The following is a 20,942-nucleotide window of genomic DNA, read 5'->3' on the forward strand; positions in this document are numbered from 1 at the left end:
AGGACAGAGATGAAGTTGATGTTGACGAGATGCCCAAGAGAAGCCTTGCTCGATCCTCTTATACCGATCCTCGTCCTCTTCCCAAACAAGTCCACTCGGGCGATGTTGCAGCGACTTGTGCCTGATTCTGACGTGCCTCCGTCGAACGAGATTTCCCAGTGGAGATGACCCAACGTGCGCACGACAGCTCTGCCACCAACACGATGCCTCGTTACCCGCAATTGTGAAGTCATGCGTGTCCTATTTTCGCCCGTTTCGCCTCGCGCCTGGTCCTATTCCCCCCTCCGCGTCGAACAAGGCCATCTTCGCCGAGGGCGACTGGCGCGGGGTTCACCCCGCCAGGGATCCTGTGTGACCAAAGCCGGCGGCGTGAGTGGCCCCAAGAGGGGATCGTGACGGGCCAGGCGATCGCCCGGACGAAAGAGAAACGGGATGTCTTAACAGTCGCGATCTGGATGTCGGGGAAAATGTCCCCATTTCAGCGTCTCGAAGCAAGTGGGGCGACGGAAAAGCTTCGGCATGCCCTCTTCGGCGATTTATCCTCTCACTAGACAGAGAGGTAATTCCCCCCGACAGATTGAGATATAACCCCCGAGAACAGGTCCTGGATCCCGAGAGTCCCCTCCCATCCACGGCGCCATTGCTTCATCGTGCCCACTCCCAGCCCACAGCAACCCACGAACCTGTCGTCGTGCATTTGCGTCGCCATCTGATTTTTTCCTCTCACACCTTTTTCACTTCGTGGTGTGCCTCTTCTCGGTCGAGCTTCTTTTTGTTTTCTCTCGCTTCAACTGCCGTCGTCTGATCTACCGGCGACCGTCTCTCGTCGCTCGTCGCCAAAGGTCACTCAATGGCCTAGTCGACACCCGCCGCCTCCGGGCCTCTCTGGCGATGCCTTCAGCCTTGGACACTCGTCCCGATGGCTGGGTCCGGTTACCTGTCACCCGCGCGCCTTGCAGCGCAGCTACCCCAATTCTCCAACGCCCAGGGGTCGCATTTCTCCTCACCGGCACGGGGGGAAGGCCGAAACACCAAACCTTCAACGTCCTCGCCTTCCTTCTGGAAGCGGCAGTGGCCCAGACGTCGCTGATCCCGCCGGGGCTGGGCCAGGGGTGTCACTTAGGTACGTACGCCATCACCCGGACGTCTCATCATCACGCAGCCCTGTACATGCAGCATCCTATCATGTGTGTACAGTATGCATTACGGTTTTGACTAATGTTATCGGCAATAGATCATGAGTACCCCAAGACTCGATTCTTGCGAGCACCATAAAGGACAAAATCATGGCCGTGGCCGAATCGCCACCCCCAAATGCTCGCGCGCCAAACGTCGACGATATCGAATGAAAGAAAAGCAGAAAAATTCAGCATCATCATCATCATCAACCTCACGCCTGGCCCTTCTCCTTGGGGCTCGTCACATGCGACTGGTAGTTGTTGATGACACCCTCGCCGGCCACCTCCTCCTCGAACACGTTGACCTTGGTCTTCTCAAACTGCCGCGCCGTCACCTTGTGCTCGAACAGCACGTCGAGCTCGGCAAACGTACGGCCGCGGGGCTCGGGCACGCGGAAGTACGTGTACACCAGGCAGAGGAAGCACAGACCCGCCCAGAAGAAGCCCGCCTTGTTCTGCCAGTTCCACGCCGTAGGGTTCAGCATGTACGGCGTCACGACGTTGTTGATGATGCCGACAACGTTGCTGCGACTGGTTAGCGAAAACAAGAAAAAAAGGCATCAACAAGACTGCGAGGAGGTACGTACTAGAGGTTACGGCCGAGAACGACAGTCTTGATCTGCAGACGACGCGAAGGCAGTTCCGACACGAGCGAGTAGCACACGGTGCCGACCGTCAGCTGGTACACGAGCGCCCAGAGAATCATCATGCTGCCCGTCGCCAGAGCACCCTTGTCACGCTGAGACTCGGGCACCTCGCCGAGGAAGCCCATGATGAACAGCATGGTGAAGAGACCGCAGAGACCGCAAAGATAGAGACGACGACGACCGACGCCCCAGGCCATCAAGCTCCAGGCGCCAAAGACACCCACCATGTTGATGGCGTACTGGCCCATGGCGAAGCTGTAGGCATCACGCGACGAGAGACCGACCTGGCGGAGGAAGTATGTCGAGTAGTTGGAGAACGAGTTGCCGCTGAGGTTCTGGATGGCCCACACGAGACACACAATCTCTGTGCGGCGCAGATCGATGCCCTTGAAGCAGTCGAGGTACGACGCGCCAGCCGTAATCTTCTCCTCGAGGGCCGCCGTGTGCACCATCATGGCGACCGTGTCATCGGCGTCAAAGTCCGTCTCGGTATTCTTGCTCGTCAGACGCAGAAGCGAGTGCTTTGCGTCGTCGACACGGCCCTTGCGGATCAACCACCAAGGCGACTCGGGGGCAAAGTACACGCCGATCATGATGGGCACGGGCCAGATCCACTGCAGCGCGTAGGGGATACGGTAGGACCATTCATCGGTGCGGTCGAGCATCGACGTGATGACACCGATGCCGATGAGCTGACCGAGACCCCAGCAAAAGTTGACGTACGTGGTCAAGTGGCCACGAAGCGCAATGGGACAAACCTCGGCGGCGTACGTGATGGTCAGCGTCTGGAAGACACCCCACGGCAGACCGCAGAGGATCTCGGCGACGAGCAGCGTCTCGATGTTCTGGGCCGTGAAGAAGATGGTGATGAAGCCGGTCAGCAGCATCAGCGCACCAATGACGGTCCAGCGATAGCCGAAGCGCTCGGAAATGTAACCATTGAGGAACAGGCCAATGATCTCACCGACGGCGACACCGTTGGAGAGACCGGCCTGCCAGGCGGCCGAGATCTCGTAGGTGCCATCGGCCTGGAGCTCGCCGTACTTCTTCTTAAAGGGGTCGAAGGCGAAGAAGTTGGACACGAGGGAAATGTCGTAGCCCTCCATGACGATGCAGGTCGAGATGAGCATACTCCAGCCGATGGCCTTGGGGTAGAGACGGATGCCCTGCATGAGGGTCATCTGCTGTTCCCTGCTGGAGGCGTCGCGGGCGCCCTGGACGAAGGCGTTGGACATTTTGGCATCGTCGGCAGCGGCATGGGACTCGGCCGAGGCGCGGGCGTCGCCATGGTTGGCCACAGCTTTGATGTCTTCCGACATGGTGATGAACGATCAAGTGATGACACGAGCGATCGCCGTAGAACGGACACCAGTGCTCACAAACAGGCTGATTGTTGGGTAGGTAGGAGATAGTGAGGTCTTCGCGAGAGTCTTGGAAAAGTGCGCGTGCGCGTGGGGAGCAAGTGCAAAATGCGTGATCGGATGGGGGTCTTTGTGAGGTTGGCGAAAAAAAACAGGACGCTATCAGGAGCGGTCTCCACGCAATCCACAATTCCACCCCGAGGCACGGATCGTGGTTGGGTGCAGGGCGAGAAGAAGAGGGGAGGATGAAATGACAAGATGGAGCAGTTTTAGCAAGGCACACAGACGCGATATGATGGATGCAAAACTCAAAGCCTGGGGAAAGGCGCATTTATGTTGATCCCACCAGTGTGTTGCATCGCTCGACTCGAGTGATAGTCCCAGGTACCTCCTGCCCAAGTTCATGTCGGTCTGGAGCTAAAACCAGGAAGAGAAGGAACGAAGTCCGGGGAAGGTGGCGCCCGGGCATCTCCAACTACCTACAGTACCTAGGTCGATCCCCTCCTCGCCTTCCCCCTCTTCTCTTCTCCTTCTCCCCCTCATTGCGTCAAGGAGCCCCCCTTTCACCGACGAGGATGCCAATTGCGCTGTCTCTGACTGGTGCTGGCGACACTGCAACGTTTCCCCTCCCGCGGCTTGACTCGTGACAGCGCCAGGGAGCAGTGCTGTCGAGTGTGGGGTAAAAAGAGGCGCCTGCAAGTCGGTACTTGTTACGTCGTGTCCTGCCTGTGTCCCGTCGGTTGTTTCCTGCCGTTGGCAATTTATTCTACCTACCTGCCTGCCTGCCTGCCTGCCTACCTTGCTTTACCTATCTACCTAGGTAGGTACCTCTAGATAGGTACGCCCTCTTCTTGCCTTGCTTGAACCTGCACCTGCCCACCGACCAGGCTGCCAGGGTACCAACTGCCTCTGCCGGGTGGAAGGCCGCCACAGTGCATGTACGCCCGCACCGTCCGATCACACAGTGCCACGAGCCGCTTCACAGCGCTTGCCCATTTCTCGAGTTATTGGTCAAATCCTCTTCCCACTGACAAGTGAATTCTCCCCGCGTTCTCATTGAGACACCCTTTTTCTTCTCCCGAACCAAGACACAAGTCAGAGCACCAAAACCTCCAGATTTGTCGACCCCAGATCATCACCCCCCCCCCATGCGCAGTCCCGCCTGAGCAACGTCCCCCCCCCCCCGGGTTTCACGCCCAAGGGATGCTGACTCCCGAGGCTGCTGATTCGCTGAGTGCGACCACATGGTGAGTCTCATCCGTCCGATCTCATCTGCTCCCCATTTCGCCCGTTTTTGCCTTTGTCTCCACACTGGCGATTCTCGTCGAGAATATCCCCTTTGGTGCTTTCCCCCCTCTTCAAGAGCCGCACCGACTGACGACTACATACAAACTCAGTGAGCCGTGTCGGGAGCAGCATCTGAAATGTAAGTCATGAACCATTGTGCGCTTCTCCACCTCATGGGAAGCTCCGAACCTGAAAGGCAGCCCCCAAGCTGACGGACGAGATAGGTGATCGTATCCTGCCATCTTGTGGGCGGTGTGCCGCCAGCGGGCGCGAGTGTGTCAAGGGATACAAGTTCAAGGCCCTGCGGCATGCGCCCTTTGGCCGCGCACAGAAGTGGCCCCGGCCCGGTGGTCGACTGAGGTTCGTCGTCGAGAGGGGTGATGGGGTCGAAGATTGGGACAATACGGATCACGACATGGAAGACCAGGGGGGCAAGGACACCACGATGATCAGCGCCCATCAGAACGGCAGCTCCGATGCCCACGAGGTGTGGCATCGCCCCTCCACGACATACCCGGTAGCTTCGTCACATTTGGCGCTCGCATCACAGACGGCATATCAAGCATCATCGGACCAGACACCGGTAGAGTCCCGGCCACCTTCAGCCTCTCACACACCAGACGCTCAAGCAGCACAGCTGCGGTCCAACATCTACCTCGAACGCCCCATCTGGCCCATCGAGAGCCGTGAAGAGGCCGTCCTGTTCCGGCACTACATCCGGAAGCTTTCCATCTGGGTACGTTGTCTTCCCCACCATCCAACCCTCTGCATGGCCATGTCATAGCTACCGCAGCTAACGAAAGTTCAGCTCGACCTCTGCGACCCAGACGCCCACTTCAACACGTCTATTCCTGCCCGCGCCGGGACCTGCCCCATCCTGCTGAACGCCATCTTTGCTCTCTCCGCCCGTCATCTGGCGCACACGCTCCGATACGACGCTCTAGCTTCGAACCGTTACCACGAACAGTGTCTCACTTACCTCATCCCATTACTCGATCACGCCGTCACTGTATCAGATGAGAATCTCTTTGCCGCCACCATCATCTTACGCGTCCTCGAGGAGATGGACGTGCCTGTTCTCGGACAGGATACCCACGGCCATCTCCTTGGTATCCACGCCTTTGTCGCCCCCCATTCCGCCCCGCCCACGCCGACAACGCCCGATCCTGGCCCGAGGAGCCCCCTCTCCCCACATTCGCTCTCGGCTGCATGCTTTTGGGTCGGGCTCCGCCAGGAAATCTACAGCGCTGTTATGAATCACCAGCCGGTGCGCATGAACCTTGCCCACCCTGCCGTCGTCGACCGGTCGACTACACCGGCCGATGACTATGCCTGGGCAAATCGAGCCATCGTGCACTGCGCGGACGTGCTCAATTTTTGCTTCGGTCCGGACCACGCTGACCGGCCGAGGTGGCATGCTCTCCGCGAAGCGAACAAGAACTGGAAAGCCGCGCTGCCGGCGTCGTATATGCCTGTGTTTTACCGCGAGAGAGACCTCAACGCTGCCGAGACGGGAGATGCCGAGGCTGATGCCATGAAGGCCTTTCCGGAAGTGTGGTACTGGAAAGGCTGTCACAGTAAGCGTCTCCCTTATTTCTGCCGGCCAAGCACATCACTTTGTAGAACTCTGCGCCTCATTCCCCTTCACGTTACGCAGCAGCCCAGTTCACTAACATGAATAGTCATCGCCGTTCAACACCACATCTTAGCAGAGCTCTACCTAGCACTCTTCGATCCCGCCCATCCCCGCACTGGCCTCCAGCGTCGCGCGGCCGACGCCGCTCTCGCGTCCCAGGCGCGCACCCTTGTACGCAGCTTGTGTGGGATCGGCACCTGCAACCGATGGTGTCCGCCCGCCATGTTCACGGCCTGCATGGGCGTGGCTGCGGCGGGCGACCGATTCGAGGACAGAAGGGACCAGGAGGCGTTGCTGGCGCTTCTGAGAGCTACCGAGAGGGAGCATGCCCGGCCGACGCGCGCCGTGTGCGATTTGCTCAAGGGATGCTGGGGATGGGATGAAAACAAGAGATGACGTTTGGAAATGAGATATGATATGTATACAACTCTTGCTCGAGTAGGGCCGAGTAACTCCTTACGGGCTGGAGAAGTCCGATAATATAAATGACTCAATGTCAGTTGTTCTCAAACAGAGTGGGTATTGTCAGAAGTGGCAGGTATGGGATAAGCCTTGATGGTGAAGAGTTTCTCTTCTTGCATGCTGGAGCAGGTTGTGGGAGTCGGTATAATGGAAGTTCTTATTTTTCTCAAAGATGGGAAACACATAGGGTACAGGTGGCAAGGACGCGAGAACAGTATTTGTATGAGCTATTATGCGCGAAAGCTTAGGCCGCTAGGGCATCCACGTTGGCATCTTCCACGTTGACAGTATTGTCAGTGCTTGATGTGGAGCAGGGTGAGAACGTCTTCCACGAGGTACGCAGGCAATAAGTATATATGTTGGGGATTGGAATCCGTCTGAAGTCTGGCCCTCCGCAGCTCCTTATATACACATTCTCGTAACCCTTAGCCCCTGACCGATCACCCTGCTTAGCAGCTCCGCAGGGCCACCTGACAATGATGCAGGTGACTTCGCAGTTTGAAGAGGCTGGAGGCCTCTCGATGCCGCTCGAGCTGAATCCTTGGACTGTTCTACACGTTCACGTCAAAATTCAGTACTGCATGGTAACAAGGGATGATCGAATCGGGTCCGCGCGGGAAGGACATGATTTCTCGCATGACGAACCCGGACCCTGCGGCGGGGTTGGCAATCGAGCAAATCCCGGCGCATCCGTTCGGGGAGAATGATGGTTAGGTGCTGGGCGTATGGCCCGAGGAGGAAGGGGTGTTGTGAGAGTACAGGGACTGGAGCGTGCGGACTCTCATTCCCCCGATACTCAACTCAGGCTGGGCTGATCTCTCCATGACATCTCCGCGATCGTCGACGCTCTTTTCAGAGCTTCACACGAGGTCTCGTCGCCAACCTGCTCCAAGAGCCCTGGCGGAGCGGGACCGAAGTAGGCAAAGTGTCGGGCGAGGATCTCATGTTCCGGCGTGATACCCGCCGCTTCGAGCGCTTCGTAATCATTCGGGAGAAGGTCACCACCCCCAAGGGCGTATATACACTATGGCCAAACCTTTGGCAGCAAATAAATCGGACGGCTGACGTTGTACGCACCACGAGCCCGAAGGAAAAGATGTCTGACGCCTTGGTGACGCCCCTGCCCGTCTGCCCTTCCGTGCTCCGCCACATGACGTTGCCTATAGCATGCGGTGTCTGGCGCAAACGGCCAGTGCCAGCTTGTGGGCGACGTCAAAGTTGCCGAGGACCGCGTCCGTGACTGTTTTGGTATTCTGCGCGTCCGAGGTCCAATTGACAAGAATGTTGTCGGGTTTCACGTCTATTGCATCCCGGTAAGAATGTCCTTGAGGGGGCAGGCAGGCCAAGGGATAGAAGCCCACCGATGTGAAATCAGTCTTTGGCGTGAAGCTCCTGAATCGCCTCCGCGATGTGGCGTAGTATCTTCACCCGTGGCGTGCTTGCGAGGCCTGAGTCGTGTCTGACCAGGTCGAGAAGCGTGCCGTTGAAGTAAGGATAAATGAGTGCGTTTTTCTCTGGGTTGCAATCAATGTGCAGCCGAAGCCTTTTTGAAATTGCCAGATCGGCTGAGGGGCGGAGGAACTTGTTATAGAATGGTCGCGGAAGGCGCTTTACAACATACGGTGTATTATCAGACCTTGCGAGGCTCAAGTTGGGCAAGGCTAGGGGATGACGGCGAGTTTATAGACTTACTCGGCTTTTCAAGTACTGAATCGGGGGTTGGCATGACGCTGAAGCACCTCGTCCTGGGTGTATACTCGACCGAACCGGCCTGTCAGGGATCATGTCATCCTGGCGAACGTGCCGCATGAAAATCGACTGGAGGTTGCGTTCAGTGTCGGCCAGCCCGGAAGCCTGGGTGGAACTATACGCCATCTGGGGACAGTCATTGTTGATGTCCAATGTCAAGTGGTCAACCGGATAAGTCGCAGTTTTGACGACGTTGGTTCAACTTGAATCAGGCCACACCAATCCTGCCTCCCTTACGTCAGCATCGGCTTGGGTTATGTTTGGTCATGGCAACAGTGCACAGTTGGGTGCCTGGTCACGGTGGTTTTGCCTGGTTGAGCTCCTGGTAAGGATCACGAAGTGAACAGCCTTAGGCGGTGCCAGCGTTGCCAGGCCGCAATGGGTTTTTACAGAAGACAGTTTTCACACTTGAAACCAATCATTTTGCGGCGATTAATCTCTTAACTCGATTCACCTCCTGTGGATCTACCCTGTTGGCCAATCTGTTGACAGAGCTATCCTGCAATGATGCCGACACTGGAACGAGTTCAATGCCACGAGCACCAACTCAAAACGCAACTCTTGGTTATGCCAAGAGAAAAGACCAATACCCAAAATTTGAAGCCCATGAGAATATGACCAACTCATTATGAGCCGCACCTCAGTAAGTACTCGAAAGTAAGCCACACCCACGTCTATCAGGTTCAACCAGACAACAGACGAAAATGCCACTAATTCGCATTCGGACAGTCTTGTCATCCCCGAAACTCCCAGTGCTCAATGACGCGGCATCAATCACGCTACTTCCTCTCAGAGATCCTGGCAGGAGTTCATGAGTGAGACATCATGTTCAGTTCACTCTTGAAATGGCCTTCTAGGCAGTGAAGACATTCTAAATCATCCGAAATATACAGTCAGACTCCTGTGCCTAGCATGAAAATGAAGCATGTCCCGGCTAAATGCCAGAAGCGCTGCAAAACCCAACCGAAACGAGTCAACCCCGTCCAAGGAGATGACGCCCGACTGCCTTGCGGCACAGCGCTGCGTTGCGGAGCTAGCCTCTGCTACGGCGAGGTACATGATGCAGCTCGAAATGAGGTGTCCGTCGCGTGTCCATCTCGCGTCGACCCCACCCAGTCGGGCAGCGAAGCCAGCTGGCGCTGCAGGATGTCGAGCTGGCATGTGTGCGATGCTTTTTGTTGCTATCTGCAAATGTGCAAGGCGGATGGCTCCGTCTCAGTCGATCAATGGGCAGATGTCGCCGTAAATGAGTTCGCGACAGATGACTGTTTGCTCTGGCGGCGCAGGGTCTTCTGTTCACGAGCAAGCCAGACCCAACTCTCACGCTGCTCATCTCGCCCCTCGTCCCAGACCTTCACCACGAGCAGCGCAAACATCTACATCTTCGTCAACGATCGACCCGCTATCTATCCATAAGCTGACCTATCTGTGAAGCCTCTGCCTCCGCACCCCGGATATTGGATGCATCCCAAAAGAGACCATCTCGGCAAAGGCGGCGCCGCAGCGCCAGAGGATCTCACGAACCCCACCCCCATCTTCACCACCATTCTACCAGTCCCATCAAATGGAATAACCCCTGCAGTAGTTGGTCCCTTCGGGGTCAAGTGTCCAGGCAGCAAGCCAATGAAGCCCTCGGCCAAATGGAGGCACCGCTGTGGACGGTCTGGTCCCTGGTATGGGGCCTCAGTAGGGCTGAGGAGCTCGAGTCTCCTTCCTATACAGGCCGTCGGTGATGGAGGTGACTCTTTCGAGACGGGTTTGACCAGATGACATTGGTTCGGCAGCCTATTGAGCGCTAGGCAAAGCCGTTGAAGGTGCCGCCACGGCTGTATAAGTACTCACGGTGTCGACTTGAATCCCATCAGGGCCTCCAAGCATCAGATTCTGGCGAAATCAAGTCACAGGAGAGTAGCGCCAAACGGTACCGACGAGCGCTCCTTTTCTTGTCAGATTCGTTCTCCACTATGAAGTTCAGCACTGCTTTCATCGTCGCCCTTCTCGGCGTCGGTGGGCCGGCAGCTGCTGGACCCAGCAGACGTCGGCAAGCTGACCCCGTTCTCTCCCTCTCTGCCACCCGGACAGGGGTGATTTCAACGTTGACCCCCTCGCCCACGTCAACAGTGACTGCCACCAGCACGACCACAGCCGGCAATGGGATCCAGACCCCGTCGCCAGTCCAGCCCAGCATCGTCAGCAACTGCGCGCAGTTCCATCTCGTCGTTTCGGGAGATCGGTGCTCGACAATTTCTGCCAAGTACGGCATCCCCGTGGACCGGTTTCTGGAATGGAACCCGGCGGCCTTGAGCAGCTGCAAGGGCCTCAAGACGAATGCGTATGCTTGCGTCTCCGTCATCGGCTGGTCGCCCTCGCCGACGAACCCGAACAACGGCATCCAGACGCCTCTACCGGCCCAGCCAGATGTCGTCAGCAACTGCAACCAGTTCCACCTCGTCGTGTCTGGCGACAGGTGCTCGACGATTTCTGCCAAGTTCGGCATCCCGGTCGATGCGTTCCTCAAGTGGAACCCCGGTGCCTTGAGCAGCTGCAAGGGCCTCAAGACGAACGCGTACGCCTGCGTCTCGACCATTGGGTATCTGCCGTCGGCGGCCAACCCCGGCACCAACTTCCAGACGCCCGCCCCGACCCAGCCGGATCTCGTCAGCAACTGCAACAACTTTCACCTCGTCGTCGCCGGCGAGCGGTGCTCGACCATCGCGGCCAAGTACAGCATTCCCGTGGCCAAGTTTCTCCAGTGGAACCCGAAGGCCGGCAGCAACTGCGCGGGCCTCCGGCGAAACGCCTACGCCTGCGTGTCGACGTGGGGCCACACGCCGACCCAACCCGACAACGGCATCGCCACGCCGTCGCCGGCACAGCCCAAGATGGCCGACAACTGCGACGCGTTCGTCATGATCGAGCCCTTTGACGTGTGCGGCGACGTCGCCCAGAGCGCCGGCATCAGCCTCGCCGACTTTATCAGCTGGAACCCAAGCGTCGGCGCCGGCTGCAACTTTCTCAAGCCCAACGCTTACGCGTGCGTGTCCGTCATCGGGCACACGCCGACGACGCCGGGCAACGGCATCACGACGCCGCAGCCGACGCAGCCGGCGCTCGTGTCGCATTGCAACAAGTTCCACCTCGTCGTCTCGGGCGACCGCTGCTCGACCGTGGCGGCGCGGTACGGCGTGCCCGTGGCCGAATTCCTCGCGTGGAACCCGCAGGCCGGCAGCAACTGCGCCGGGCTGCGGCGCGACGCCTACGCCTGCGTCGGTATCGTCGGGTTCACGCCGACGCCGACGAACCCGGGCGAGGGTGTCGTGACGCCGGCGCCGATTCAGCCGGGCATGGTGGCGACGTGCAGGACGTTTCATTTCGTTGAGAAGGGGCAGATTTGCGCGACGATTCAAAATCGGTACAAGGTGTCGTTGGCGGACCTCGTCAAGTGGAACCCGGGGATCGGGGCCGATTGCACGTTGATGTGGGCGGACAGCTACCTTTGCGTTGGTGTTTTGTGAGGAGTGAGGTGATTCGGTCAAGACGGCTGTATAGGTTGATCAGCTTAACATGAGAAATCTTCCAACTGTTCATCGTGAATCTTCGGGCGGGTGAACATGATGAGGTACTATTGGGTATTGCGTCGCGTCTATTTCGATTCCACACCGGGTCGGGCGTAGTCCAGCTCCCTGACCCTCCTCCAGACCTCGCGGACGACCCTCTCCTGTCCTTGCCGGCCGGTTTCGGTGTCCGAGGGTCCCGCAGGCCTGTGGCGTTCGTGTTAGGGGAAGAGAGGCAGACATTTGGGATGGCCGCATACCTGATGGCCAAGTAGAGCCTGCCGCCCAGCTTGGCCTCGGGAATGTCGACTGTCGCCGCGTCGTCGGGTGGGTTGGCCGTCGTGACGAGACCGCCGGCCTCCTCGAGGATGGCGATGCCAGCAGCGACGTCCCTGTAGCGGTCAGACGAGATGGGTGAAGTCGTTAGGAAGCACTCACCACTCCCAGCATCCACCTTCCCACCAAATGTCGAATGCGCCCATGGCGGTATAGGCCAGATCGAGCGTCGCACTGGCACGTCAGCACGGGGGCATGGACTCGTCCGGAGGCATTGACTCGTCCAGAGGCATTGACTCGTCCAGAGGCATTGATTCGTCCAGAGGCATTGACTCGGAGCAAGCAGACTCACCTCCCAAGACTCCGCATGCCGTGGACCATGGCGCCCTTGCCGTCGCGGCCGCCAACCTCGGCGGCCATGTTGACAAAGCTCTCGACCTTGCGGTGCATGTTGCCGTCGGGGACGTCGCGGCGGTCCTTGCCCCACTCGCAGGCAAAGATGCAGCCCTTGGGGGCGGCGGCGGGCAAGGGGGGCACTCCGGGGTCGCGCAGCAGGGGCAGGGGCTGGGTGTCGTTGAGCCAGGCGCCGCGGCCGCGGCAGGCGGTGAAGAGCTGGTGCAGGAAGGGGGCGTTGATGACGCCGATGACGGGGCGGCCGTGGAGGGCGAAGCCGATGGAGACGCAGAAGAGGGGGAACAGGTGGGTGAAGTTGACGGTGCCGTCGAGGGGGTCGATGATCCAGGTCGGGGCGGCGGTGACGAGGTAGTCGCGCGAGGCGCCGGCCGAGTAGGACTCTTCGCCGAGGAAGCTGCGGGTGTCAGTGTGTGGTGTGTGTGGTGTGTGTGGTGTGTGTGGTGTGGTGTCTATGGTGTCTGTGGACTGTGTGTGGGAGTGAGGAGTATCGGAGGGGGCTGTCTGGAGGCTGTTGGGAAGGGGAGAAGGTGCTGTTCAGACAAGGCAGTCCAAGAACCGGCACGTACGCGTGTGAGGGGTACTTCTTCTCGATGGACGAGCGGATGAAGGCCTCCATGTCTATGCTCGTCAGTCCTCGGAACTGCCAGTCCACTGCCATGAGGAGGCGGCCTGCTCACCCTGGTCGACCTTGGTCACGATATCGACGGCGTTGTCCTTCTCCTCAAAGGCCTGCTCGCCGACAGCGCCGCCGGTGAAGCGGGCCATGGCGAACTTCATCAGCAGGTCGCCGGCGTCCTTGCCGAGCTGGACGGCAAAGTCGTAGATCTCGTGCAGCTCGGCATCGCTCATGTCGGCCATGATGTCGTCTGGTTCTGGAGGCTGTAGATGGGTAAGAGTGTGATGCAGGAGGGAGCCTCCAGAGGCTGTATCTCCTCCCACTTCCTGCCTCCCTAGGTACCTAAGGTAGGTACCCAGGTACGTAGTAGGCAGGCACGTAGTGGGCAGGTACTTGCCTGGCCGCTGCTCAGGAAGCTGCGATCGGAGTGCAAGGCCGCCGCCAGCCGAGATCGGCGGCCGACGTTCCGCTGAGGGGCCGCAGGGCTTCAGGGGGGCTTCAGGGCTTGGGTGCTGCTTCAGGGCTTGGGAGCGGGGGCGGTGCTGCTGGGCTTGGGTGCTGGGGCGGTGCTGCTGGGCTTGGGTGCTGGGCATGAGTGCTAAGCCCAAGTGCTAAAGCTTAGGGCATTCGGGTCAAGGCACCAACCCTACCACCTGCACATCTCGACCCTCATGATCAACCGACAGACTGAGCATCCAGGGCCACGGTCACACGGTCATCAAAGGCAATGTCAAAGACCTGTCTGCAACATGCTCGTCCAGTCATCCCCACACAGATCTGGTGGCTGCAGCGCAGATCTGGCGGCTGCAGCGCAGATCTCATGGCGGATAAGCTGTCGCCCATGGTACATGTACACACCCACGTACATGCTATCCCTCGAGGCCCAGGAAGAAGACTTATCCACCTCGAGCGACACTCTTCCGAACCGTCCTTCGTTGCCGCGATCTCCTGGCTGGTCATCCGAGGTCATCAGTCGGCATGGCGTACTCATCCTGGCCGTACTCGTGCCTAGCCGCAACTCGAGCCTGGTGACAGCTCACGCCTGGTAAGCATAGAGGCAACGAAGAAAACGAAATGTGACGCCCATCTCAGACCTCTCAGACCTCTCAGACCTCTCAGACCTCTCAGACCTCCCAGTTGATCCCATTTGCTCCGTACCCTCTACCCAGCCAGCACACCCCCATCATGGCCTCGCGCATCCTCCTCATCAACGGCCCCAACCTCAACCTCCTCGGCACCCGCGAGCCCAGCGTCTACGGCTCGACAACCCTCGCCGACGTCGTCGACCAGGCCAAGGCCCAGGCCGCCCGCCTCAACGTCCACCTCGAGGCCTTCCAGTCCAACCACGAGGGCGCCATCGTCGACCGCATCCACGACGCCCGCGGCACCGCCGACGCCATCGTCATCAACCCCGGCGCCTACACCCACACGAGCGTCGCCATCCGCGACGCCCTGCTCGGCGTCGACATTCCCTTTGTCGAGACGCACATCTCCAACGTCCACGCCCGCGAGGCCTGGCGCCGGCACAGCTACTTTAGCGACAAGGCCGTTGCTGTCATCTGCGGCCTCGGCACCTATGGCTACACGGCGGCTGTCGAGTTTGCGGCGCGCCACATGAAGATGAAGGAGGGGTGTAGCTTTACATGAAGGCAAGAATAATCTTCTTTATGCAACAGTCAGTATCATATGGCAGCATGGCAGCATGGCAGTTCTCAGTCGTCTTTGCAATGTGGTGACATTCCCTTGCCAGTGGCATTCACCTGGCGCCAGGTGGCCTCTGCCTTGTAGAATAGCAACATAAAACTTCCCTCCAACATCATGCAATGAAATCATCACCCCTTGCATCAACAACAACGCTACCATTCAACCGCCCGCCTACAGAGACGCCGTCACCGGCAGCACCGGCTCCTCCACCCTCATCCTCATGTCCCGCACGAGCTTGGCAAACGACGCCGCCCCCCTCTTGGCCAGCTCCTCCGGCACCCCGGGGTCCGGCTGCGACATGCGCCGGTTGAACAGCTCGAGGCTCACCCACCCCTCGAACCCGAGACCCTGGAAGATGGCCGACGCGACCGCCCGCACAGGGAGGTAGCCGCCGCGCGCCTGCTCGCCGTAGAACAGGCGGCAGTTGCGCGACCAGCTCATGCGCGCCGGCTGCGCCGCGTCGTAAAAGGCGTGGCCCGGCCCCAGCGGCGCCCGCAGCCGCTCGGCGTCGACGACCTGCACGTAGAAGATGCGCGCCGCGTCCACCGTCGCCACGAGCCGCTCCATCGACGCCCGCACCGCCTCGTCCGCCCGCGCCACCCGCCCCGTCGCCGCCGTCGGGTCGGCGTACACGCGCGCGCAAATGTTGAACGTGTCGAGGCACAGCCCAAAGTTGGCCCGGTCCACCCCGCGCACCACCTCCCAGCTCGCCTCCCACGTGTCGCACACGGCGCCCCAGCCGAGCGACTCAAACGAGAACCGCAGCGGCGGCGTCGCCGCCGCCCCCATGTCCGCCACCTCGCGGAGGTCGGCAATGTGGTCGGCGAGGTCGCCCGACACCTGCTCCCGCGGCAGCACGTTGCTCGGGATCTGGATGAGGTCCGTCTGCAGCGCGTGCGCCAGCTGGAACCAGATGCGGAGCTCGTCGAGCCGCCGCGCGTGCTGCGCGCGGTCGAGGAGGCCCTCAAAGTGCTGGAACGGCTGCAGGCAGAGGATGTGGAGGTTGCGCGCTTCGCAGAGCCGCCGCACGTCGTGGGCTGCCGCGAGCTGGTTCGACACGAGCGCCGAGCCGCCGGTGTATCGTTCGGCCACGTCCATGAGGTCCTCGTGCCAGAGCTCGATGCCGCGGTAGTTGTACTTCGCCGCCATGTCGAGCTTGTGTTCGAGAGCGTGGCCGGCAAAGCAGCGTCCCAAGGACATGGTGCTGATGGCGAGTTGTGACGGCATGATGAGTTTCGTGATGAAAGAATTGCAATGATGGCAGTACTAGTAGGTTGAGCGTGGTTGATGTATGGTGTATATCAGGAAGTATCACTTGGGGTCCTTCTTAAGTAGGTGATGGGTTGGACAGTGAATCATGCAAGAAACAATAACACTCCCTATCGACCACTCAGGTATCAAGTCGTGGTGAATGACCAACGGTGAATCAGAAAAATATGCCTTGTTACACAAACGAGGTAAAGAGGCTCGAGGCAGGATTTGACACTGCAGAGAGCAAACAACTGGAGATTCAGGGGTATTGTTTGATGATGAAGGTCAGGCTGACGTTTGTATTCAAAAATTCAAAAATACAAACGAACCATAGAAGCAGGACGTGCAGCTATCAAAAGGGGTATCAGGGCCTCCGCCTTACACTGCCAACCATGTACGCTCGTTTGACGTTCTCCCCGAGGCACCACACAACCTTCCGCTTGTGGTTGGCAGCCTTTCCCAGACGGACACCCGCAGGCCTTGGGTGGCCCGTCAGCGGGATGAAAGATTTCGCCCACGAGTGATTGGGAAGCACTGGTATCGATTTGATCGATCCGCCGAGGCTAGCCGTTACATCATGTTACGTGGTGACGCAGTCCGCAGCAGCCACGAGGTGGGCGTGATCAACCTCCGGAGCTGGAAGTTGTGGAGGCTCTAGAAACCAAGGGGAGAAGCGAAGCGCTCTTCCAGTCCAAGGGATAAAGACTTAGCCGGCCGGATGCCGCTAATGTCGATCCGCCCTTGGCAACTCCACAGCATTTTCCCACTCGAAATGGAGACTCTGCCTGCTGAACAGTGCCACGGACTTGCACGGCTGCTCCGACGGCCTTGTCTGGGTCAATGAAGAGTCTGAACATTGATTTGCCGACGGGATCGCGTGTAGCAGTCGTAATCGCTGCCCACGCTACGCTTCTTCCCCAGAACATCCGGGGAACTCATCAAACATTCAGCCAGCGACGGCAGTTTCGCGGAGTTGGCACGGCTGGATCTTGAATCAAACCCCATACGACCCATCAACTTTCGGAAACTCGCTCCCCTCGCCACCGGAGCTTTTCGTACAAACGTCACTCAAGGGAACCTTATCTAAGAACGCACGTTTCCCGACTCAGTTTGTCAACAGCTGGATGCATATCAACCGTCTGCCTCATTCATACTGTTGATTACCCTCCATCGCTTCACTCGATTGAGTCTCCGAAACAAAATAATCGAGCCTCACCTTCTTCTCAACTTCTCCCTCACTCGACCTCAACCCCTCACACTACATCGCATCCTTCTTCACACAATGTCCACAACACTTACAATAACCCCGAGCGCACAGCTCACCAACACCATCAAGGCTGAGAGGCGTGAGGCCGTTGAGCGCCATGGCTACCTCTTCGGTCAAAAGATCACGCACTCCCTTTCTCCCTTCCTTCACGGCACAATCTACAACGAGATTGGCCTGAACTGGGAGCAGACACGGCTCGACTCGGCCGACATCCCCATGTTCCTCGAGCTCATCAAAGACGCCAACTTTTACGGCGCCTCCGTCACCATGCCCAACAAGGTGGCCATCATCCCGCACCTGGACGAGCTGACCGAAGAGTGCCGCGACGTCGGCGCCTGCAACACGCTCTTCATCCGCCACCGCCCCGACGGCTCTCGCATCTACTGCGGCACAAACACCGACGTCGTCGGCGTGCGCGAGTCGTTCTACCAGAACGTCGCAGACCCCGACGCCGTCTTCCACCACCGTCCCGCCGTCGTCGTCGGCGGCGGCGGCGCCGCCCGGTCCGCCGTCTATGCTCTGCGCAAGTGGATGAAGGTCACCGACATCTACCTCGTCAACCGCGACGACGCCGAGGTCCAGGCCGTCATCCAAGAGTGCACCGCCCGCGGCTACGGCCAGGGCCTCCGCCACGTCAAGGACGCGGCCGAGGTCGCCGCGCTCGAGAGCGTCGGCGCCATCGTCGCCTGCGTGCCCAACTTTACGCCCCAGACTGCCGAGGAGAAGGCGGCGCGGGCCGTCATCGAGGCGTTCCTCGGCAAGGAGACAAAGGGCGCCATGCTCGAGATGTGCTACAACCCTACCCCCTTCACCGAGCTGGGCGCGCTGGCGGAGGACGCCGGGTGGCAGGTCATCCTCGGCACCGAGGCCATGATCTGGCAGGGCCTCGAGCAGGACCGGTACTGGACTGGCCGGGAGCTCGACCAGCTGCCGGTCAAGAAGGTGCAGGAGGCTATCGCGTCACGACTGGCGCAGGCGTCAAAGTTGTAAACTGGGAAAAACATTGGGTTTGGTCATAGCGATGTATTATGTGCATGTTTTGATAGGCAATAAACAGTAGATCATCAAGAAAGATGTGCAAGCAATGCTGAGAGTGAAGGTGTAGCATGCACTTTGGACACAGCAACTAGTTTCCGATCAGTCGACAAACCATCTTGGCAGACGCATGGGAACTGCTTGGCTCATGTCAAGGGAGCATGATAGGTTGCTCTTCTCGTTCCTAAGACGGATCATTGAATACCCAGGGACATTGCGCAATTTGCGCCTGGTTCCAAATGGATCAAGTGGCATTCATCTCTTTTCTGCTGGGGGCTGGGACTGTTTACAGAGGCCTCCTGGTTGCATGAATGGCAACACGCAAGGGCCACCGTATTCTGCGGATGAAAGTGTGGACGGAACACACCAGACCAGGCCACGTCGAAGACGGAAGCCAAAACCCGCAGAGTTCTACAGCAATACTTCGTCTTCAGTCAAAATCGTGAAATATCTACTATTGAACTTGATGAGGTCGTTGATCGCGCAAAGTCCAACACGAGCATCCCATCTAGAGGAACCCGCTAGCAGTGCCAGATAAAGATCCAGGACTTTTCACTAGGAACTTTCCTTCCTCTGACCGCCTCGAACAAGCCAAAGCATTCACTTTCTCAGCACTGACAAAACATCATTCATTCAGTTTCCTGATTGAGCTCGCAAAATGCTTCATTAGACATCTCCCACATCTAGCAGCACAGAATCGCGCCGCAAAGGACGGTTCCCATCTTAGTAGTAATACAACTCCAACAGCCGACCAATTCTCCTCTACAGGTCCTGCTTCCTCTCGTACTGGTCAACCTCGCCCTCCTGCGAGCCCTTCTCCATGACGTTTCCCTCAGCGTTGGCACGGAGGCCGCCCTCATCCGAGGCCAGCTCGGCCATGATGATCTGGTTGGCGCGCCACACGGGCTTCGTGACGAACAGCCTGTCCATGACCTCAAGCGGGATAGACTTGGTCTCGGGGATGAGGAAGAAGACAAAGAGCACGGAGAGGATCATGAGCGAGGCGAAGAAGAAGTACACGCCGTAGCCCCACGAGTTGAACATTTGCGGGGTGAAGCGCGAAATGATGAAGTTCCACAGCCAGTTGTTGGCGGCGGCCCAGGCCTGGCCGAGGGAACGGGTGTTGTTGTCGTAGATCTCCGAGTTGAGGACCCAGGGCGTGCCGTTCCACGAGGGCGTGTAGAAGGCGGTCCAGAGGTAGAAGAAGAAGATGGCGGCGATGCCGCCGGGCGTCAGGGCCGCGTTCTCGTCGGCGTTCTGCGGCTCGGCGATCTTGATGTAGCCGCCAATGATCCACATGCAGATGGAACCGCCAATGGCACCAATCATGAGCAGGTTGCGGCGGCCAATGTGGTCGATCATCCACAGAATCCAGACGAAAGTAAGCACCGTCTTGACAACACCGAAGATACCGGTAGTGAGCAGACCAGTGTTGGTGCCGCGGATGCCGAGAGAGCGGAAGACGGTGGGCGAGTAGTAGTTGACAGCGTTGATACCCGAGCCGTTTTGCCAGAGGAACAGCTGAAGTCCATGGTCAGCGCTGCGAGAAACGGAAACGAACCATGATTGGACTTACCATGCCACCAAGGAAGAAACGCCACTGGATCTTCTTCTGCTTGAGCGCGCCAAAGGGCTTCCAGAAACCGGCACCGACCTCGCGGCGGTACCTCTCGACGTCCTCGTTGATGTAGGACATCTCCTCCTGAATGTAAATGTCGGTAGGCTCAAGGTTGCTGGACTCTGGGTCAGCGATCTGATATATGACCTAGAATATTAAGTTAAAACGTACCGAATCCAGCAAAGAACCTTGAGGCCCTGCTCATTCTTTCCCTTCGAGAACAACCAACGAGGCGACTCGGGGATGAAGACGGCGCCAACAAGCAGCATGCCGGCGGGGATCAGCTGGACAGCGATAGGCGTCAGCCACTGGGAGTGGCCGGGGGTCATGGTAGAGTCGACGCCATAGTTGATCCAGAAGCCGACGAGACCACCCATCTGCCATCCGAGCTCGTAAATGCCGACCAGCCGGCCACGGATGGCTGGTGGAGAAAGTTCAGAAATGTAAATGGGTGTCATGTTGGAGCATCCACCAACGCCGAAACCGGCGAGAACTCTGCCGCCGATGATGAGGCCGAGACCGCGGTCACCGTTGGCGCCGCACATCATGCCGGCGCCGACGGTGAAGATGAGGGCGAAGAGGAGGAGAGACTTGCGGCGGCCGAGGAAGTAGGACGAGACATAGGCGCTGAGGGAGCCGAAGAAGGCACCGGCCTGGTAGACGGAGACAATGTTGGCGCGCGTCAGAGCAAGAGCGCTGTCGCTGTACTGGGCAAAGTTGAACTCTTCCTGGAAAGACTTCAGGGCGATGGTGCCGCCGATGAAGGCAGAATCGTAGCCGATCATGCACGCGGCGAACGACGCGACCGAGGCGCACATGTAGACGCGCCAGTTGTAGACGGCTTTGGGCGTCGGCCTGTCTTCCTTGAGAGTGAGGATACCCATGGT

The 20,942-nt window shown here is 58.8% G+C and overlaps 9 protein-coding genes across 9 annotated transcripts; 4 read left to right on the top strand and 5 right to left on the bottom strand.

Moving 5' to 3' along the window:
• Positions 1-1,390: 1,390 nt before the first annotated feature.
• VDAG_08168 (maltose permease MAL31) lies at positions 1,391-3,144 on the bottom strand (the record flags this gene model as incomplete). The annotated part of the gene is made up of 2 exons (XM_009657545.1): positions 1,391-1,709; positions 1,766-3,144. The coding sequence occupies 2 exons, from the start codon at positions 3,142-3,144 to the stop codon at positions 1,391-1,393; spliced, it is 1,698 nt and encodes a 565-aa protein (XP_009655840.1).
• Positions 3,145-4,619: 1,475 nt separating this feature from the next.
• On the top strand, positions 4,620-6,505 carry VDAG_08169 (uncharacterized protein; the record flags this gene model as incomplete). Its single annotated transcript, XM_009657546.1, has 4 exons — positions 4,620-4,629; positions 4,698-5,056; positions 5,282-6,050; positions 6,183-6,505. 4 exons carry the CDS (start codon positions 4,620-4,622, stop codon positions 6,503-6,505), a joined length of 1,461 nt encoding a protein of 486 aa, XP_009655841.1.
• A 1,437-nt stretch (positions 6,506-7,942) lies between these two features.
• Positions 7,943-8,446, bottom strand: VDAG_08170 (uncharacterized protein; the record flags this gene model as incomplete). The annotated part of the gene is made up of 2 exons (XM_009657547.1): positions 7,943-8,179; positions 8,264-8,446. The coding sequence occupies 2 exons, from the start codon at positions 8,444-8,446 to the stop codon at positions 7,943-7,945; spliced, it is 420 nt and encodes a 139-aa protein (XP_009655842.1).
• Positions 8,447-10,284: 1,838 nt separating this feature from the next.
• VDAG_08171 (LysM domain-containing protein) lies at positions 10,285-11,835 on the top strand (the record flags this gene model as incomplete). The annotated part of the gene is made up of 1 exon (XM_009657548.1): positions 10,285-11,835. One exon carries the CDS (start codon positions 10,285-10,287, stop codon positions 11,833-11,835), a length of 1,551 nt encoding a protein of 516 aa, XP_009655843.1.
• A 128-nt stretch (positions 11,836-11,963) lies between these two features.
• On the bottom strand, positions 11,964-13,422 carry VDAG_08172 (QA-X protein; the record flags this gene model as incomplete). Its single annotated transcript, XM_009657549.1, has 6 exons — positions 11,964-12,081; positions 12,135-12,266; positions 12,313-12,384; positions 12,503-12,958; positions 13,131-13,182; positions 13,242-13,422. 6 exons carry the CDS (start codon positions 13,420-13,422, stop codon positions 11,964-11,966), a joined length of 1,011 nt encoding a protein of 336 aa, XP_009655844.1.
• Positions 13,423-14,365: 943 nt separating this feature from the next.
• VDAG_08173 (catabolic 3-dehydroquinase) lies at positions 14,366-14,827 on the top strand (the record flags this gene model as incomplete). Its single annotated transcript, XM_009657550.1, has 1 exon — positions 14,366-14,827. The coding sequence occupies one exon, from the start codon at positions 14,366-14,368 to the stop codon at positions 14,825-14,827; it is 462 nt and encodes a 153-aa protein (XP_009655845.1).
• Positions 14,828-15,055: 228 nt separating this feature from the next.
• On the bottom strand, positions 15,056-16,111 carry VDAG_08174 (3-dehydroshikimate dehydratase; the record flags this gene model as incomplete). Its single annotated transcript, XM_009657551.1, has 1 exon — positions 15,056-16,111. One exon carries the CDS (start codon positions 16,109-16,111, stop codon positions 15,056-15,058), a length of 1,056 nt encoding a protein of 351 aa, XP_009655846.1.
• A 1,306-nt stretch (positions 16,112-17,417) lies between these two features.
• VDAG_08175 (quinate dehydrogenase) lies at positions 17,418-18,392 on the top strand (the record flags this gene model as incomplete). Its single annotated transcript, XM_009657552.1, has 1 exon — positions 17,418-18,392. The coding sequence occupies one exon, from the start codon at positions 17,418-17,420 to the stop codon at positions 18,390-18,392; it is 975 nt and encodes a 324-aa protein (XP_009655847.1).
• An 807-nt stretch (positions 18,393-19,199) lies between these two features.
• VDAG_08176 (quinate permease) lies at positions 19,200-20,939 on the bottom strand (the record flags this gene model as incomplete). The annotated part of the gene is made up of 3 exons (XM_009657553.1): positions 19,200-19,958; positions 20,014-20,170; positions 20,227-20,939. 3 exons carry the CDS (start codon positions 20,937-20,939, stop codon positions 19,200-19,202), a joined length of 1,629 nt encoding a protein of 542 aa, XP_009655848.1.
• Positions 20,940-20,942: the final 3 nt, after the last annotated feature.

The sequence above is a fragment of the Verticillium dahliae genome, genomic scaffold (genome assembly GCF_000150675.1).
Source record: "Verticillium dahliae VdLs.17 supercont1.19 genomic scaffold, whole genome shotgun sequence".
Classification (NCBI taxonomy): Eukaryota; Fungi; Ascomycota; class Sordariomycetes; order Glomerellales; family Plectosphaerellaceae; genus Verticillium; species Verticillium dahliae.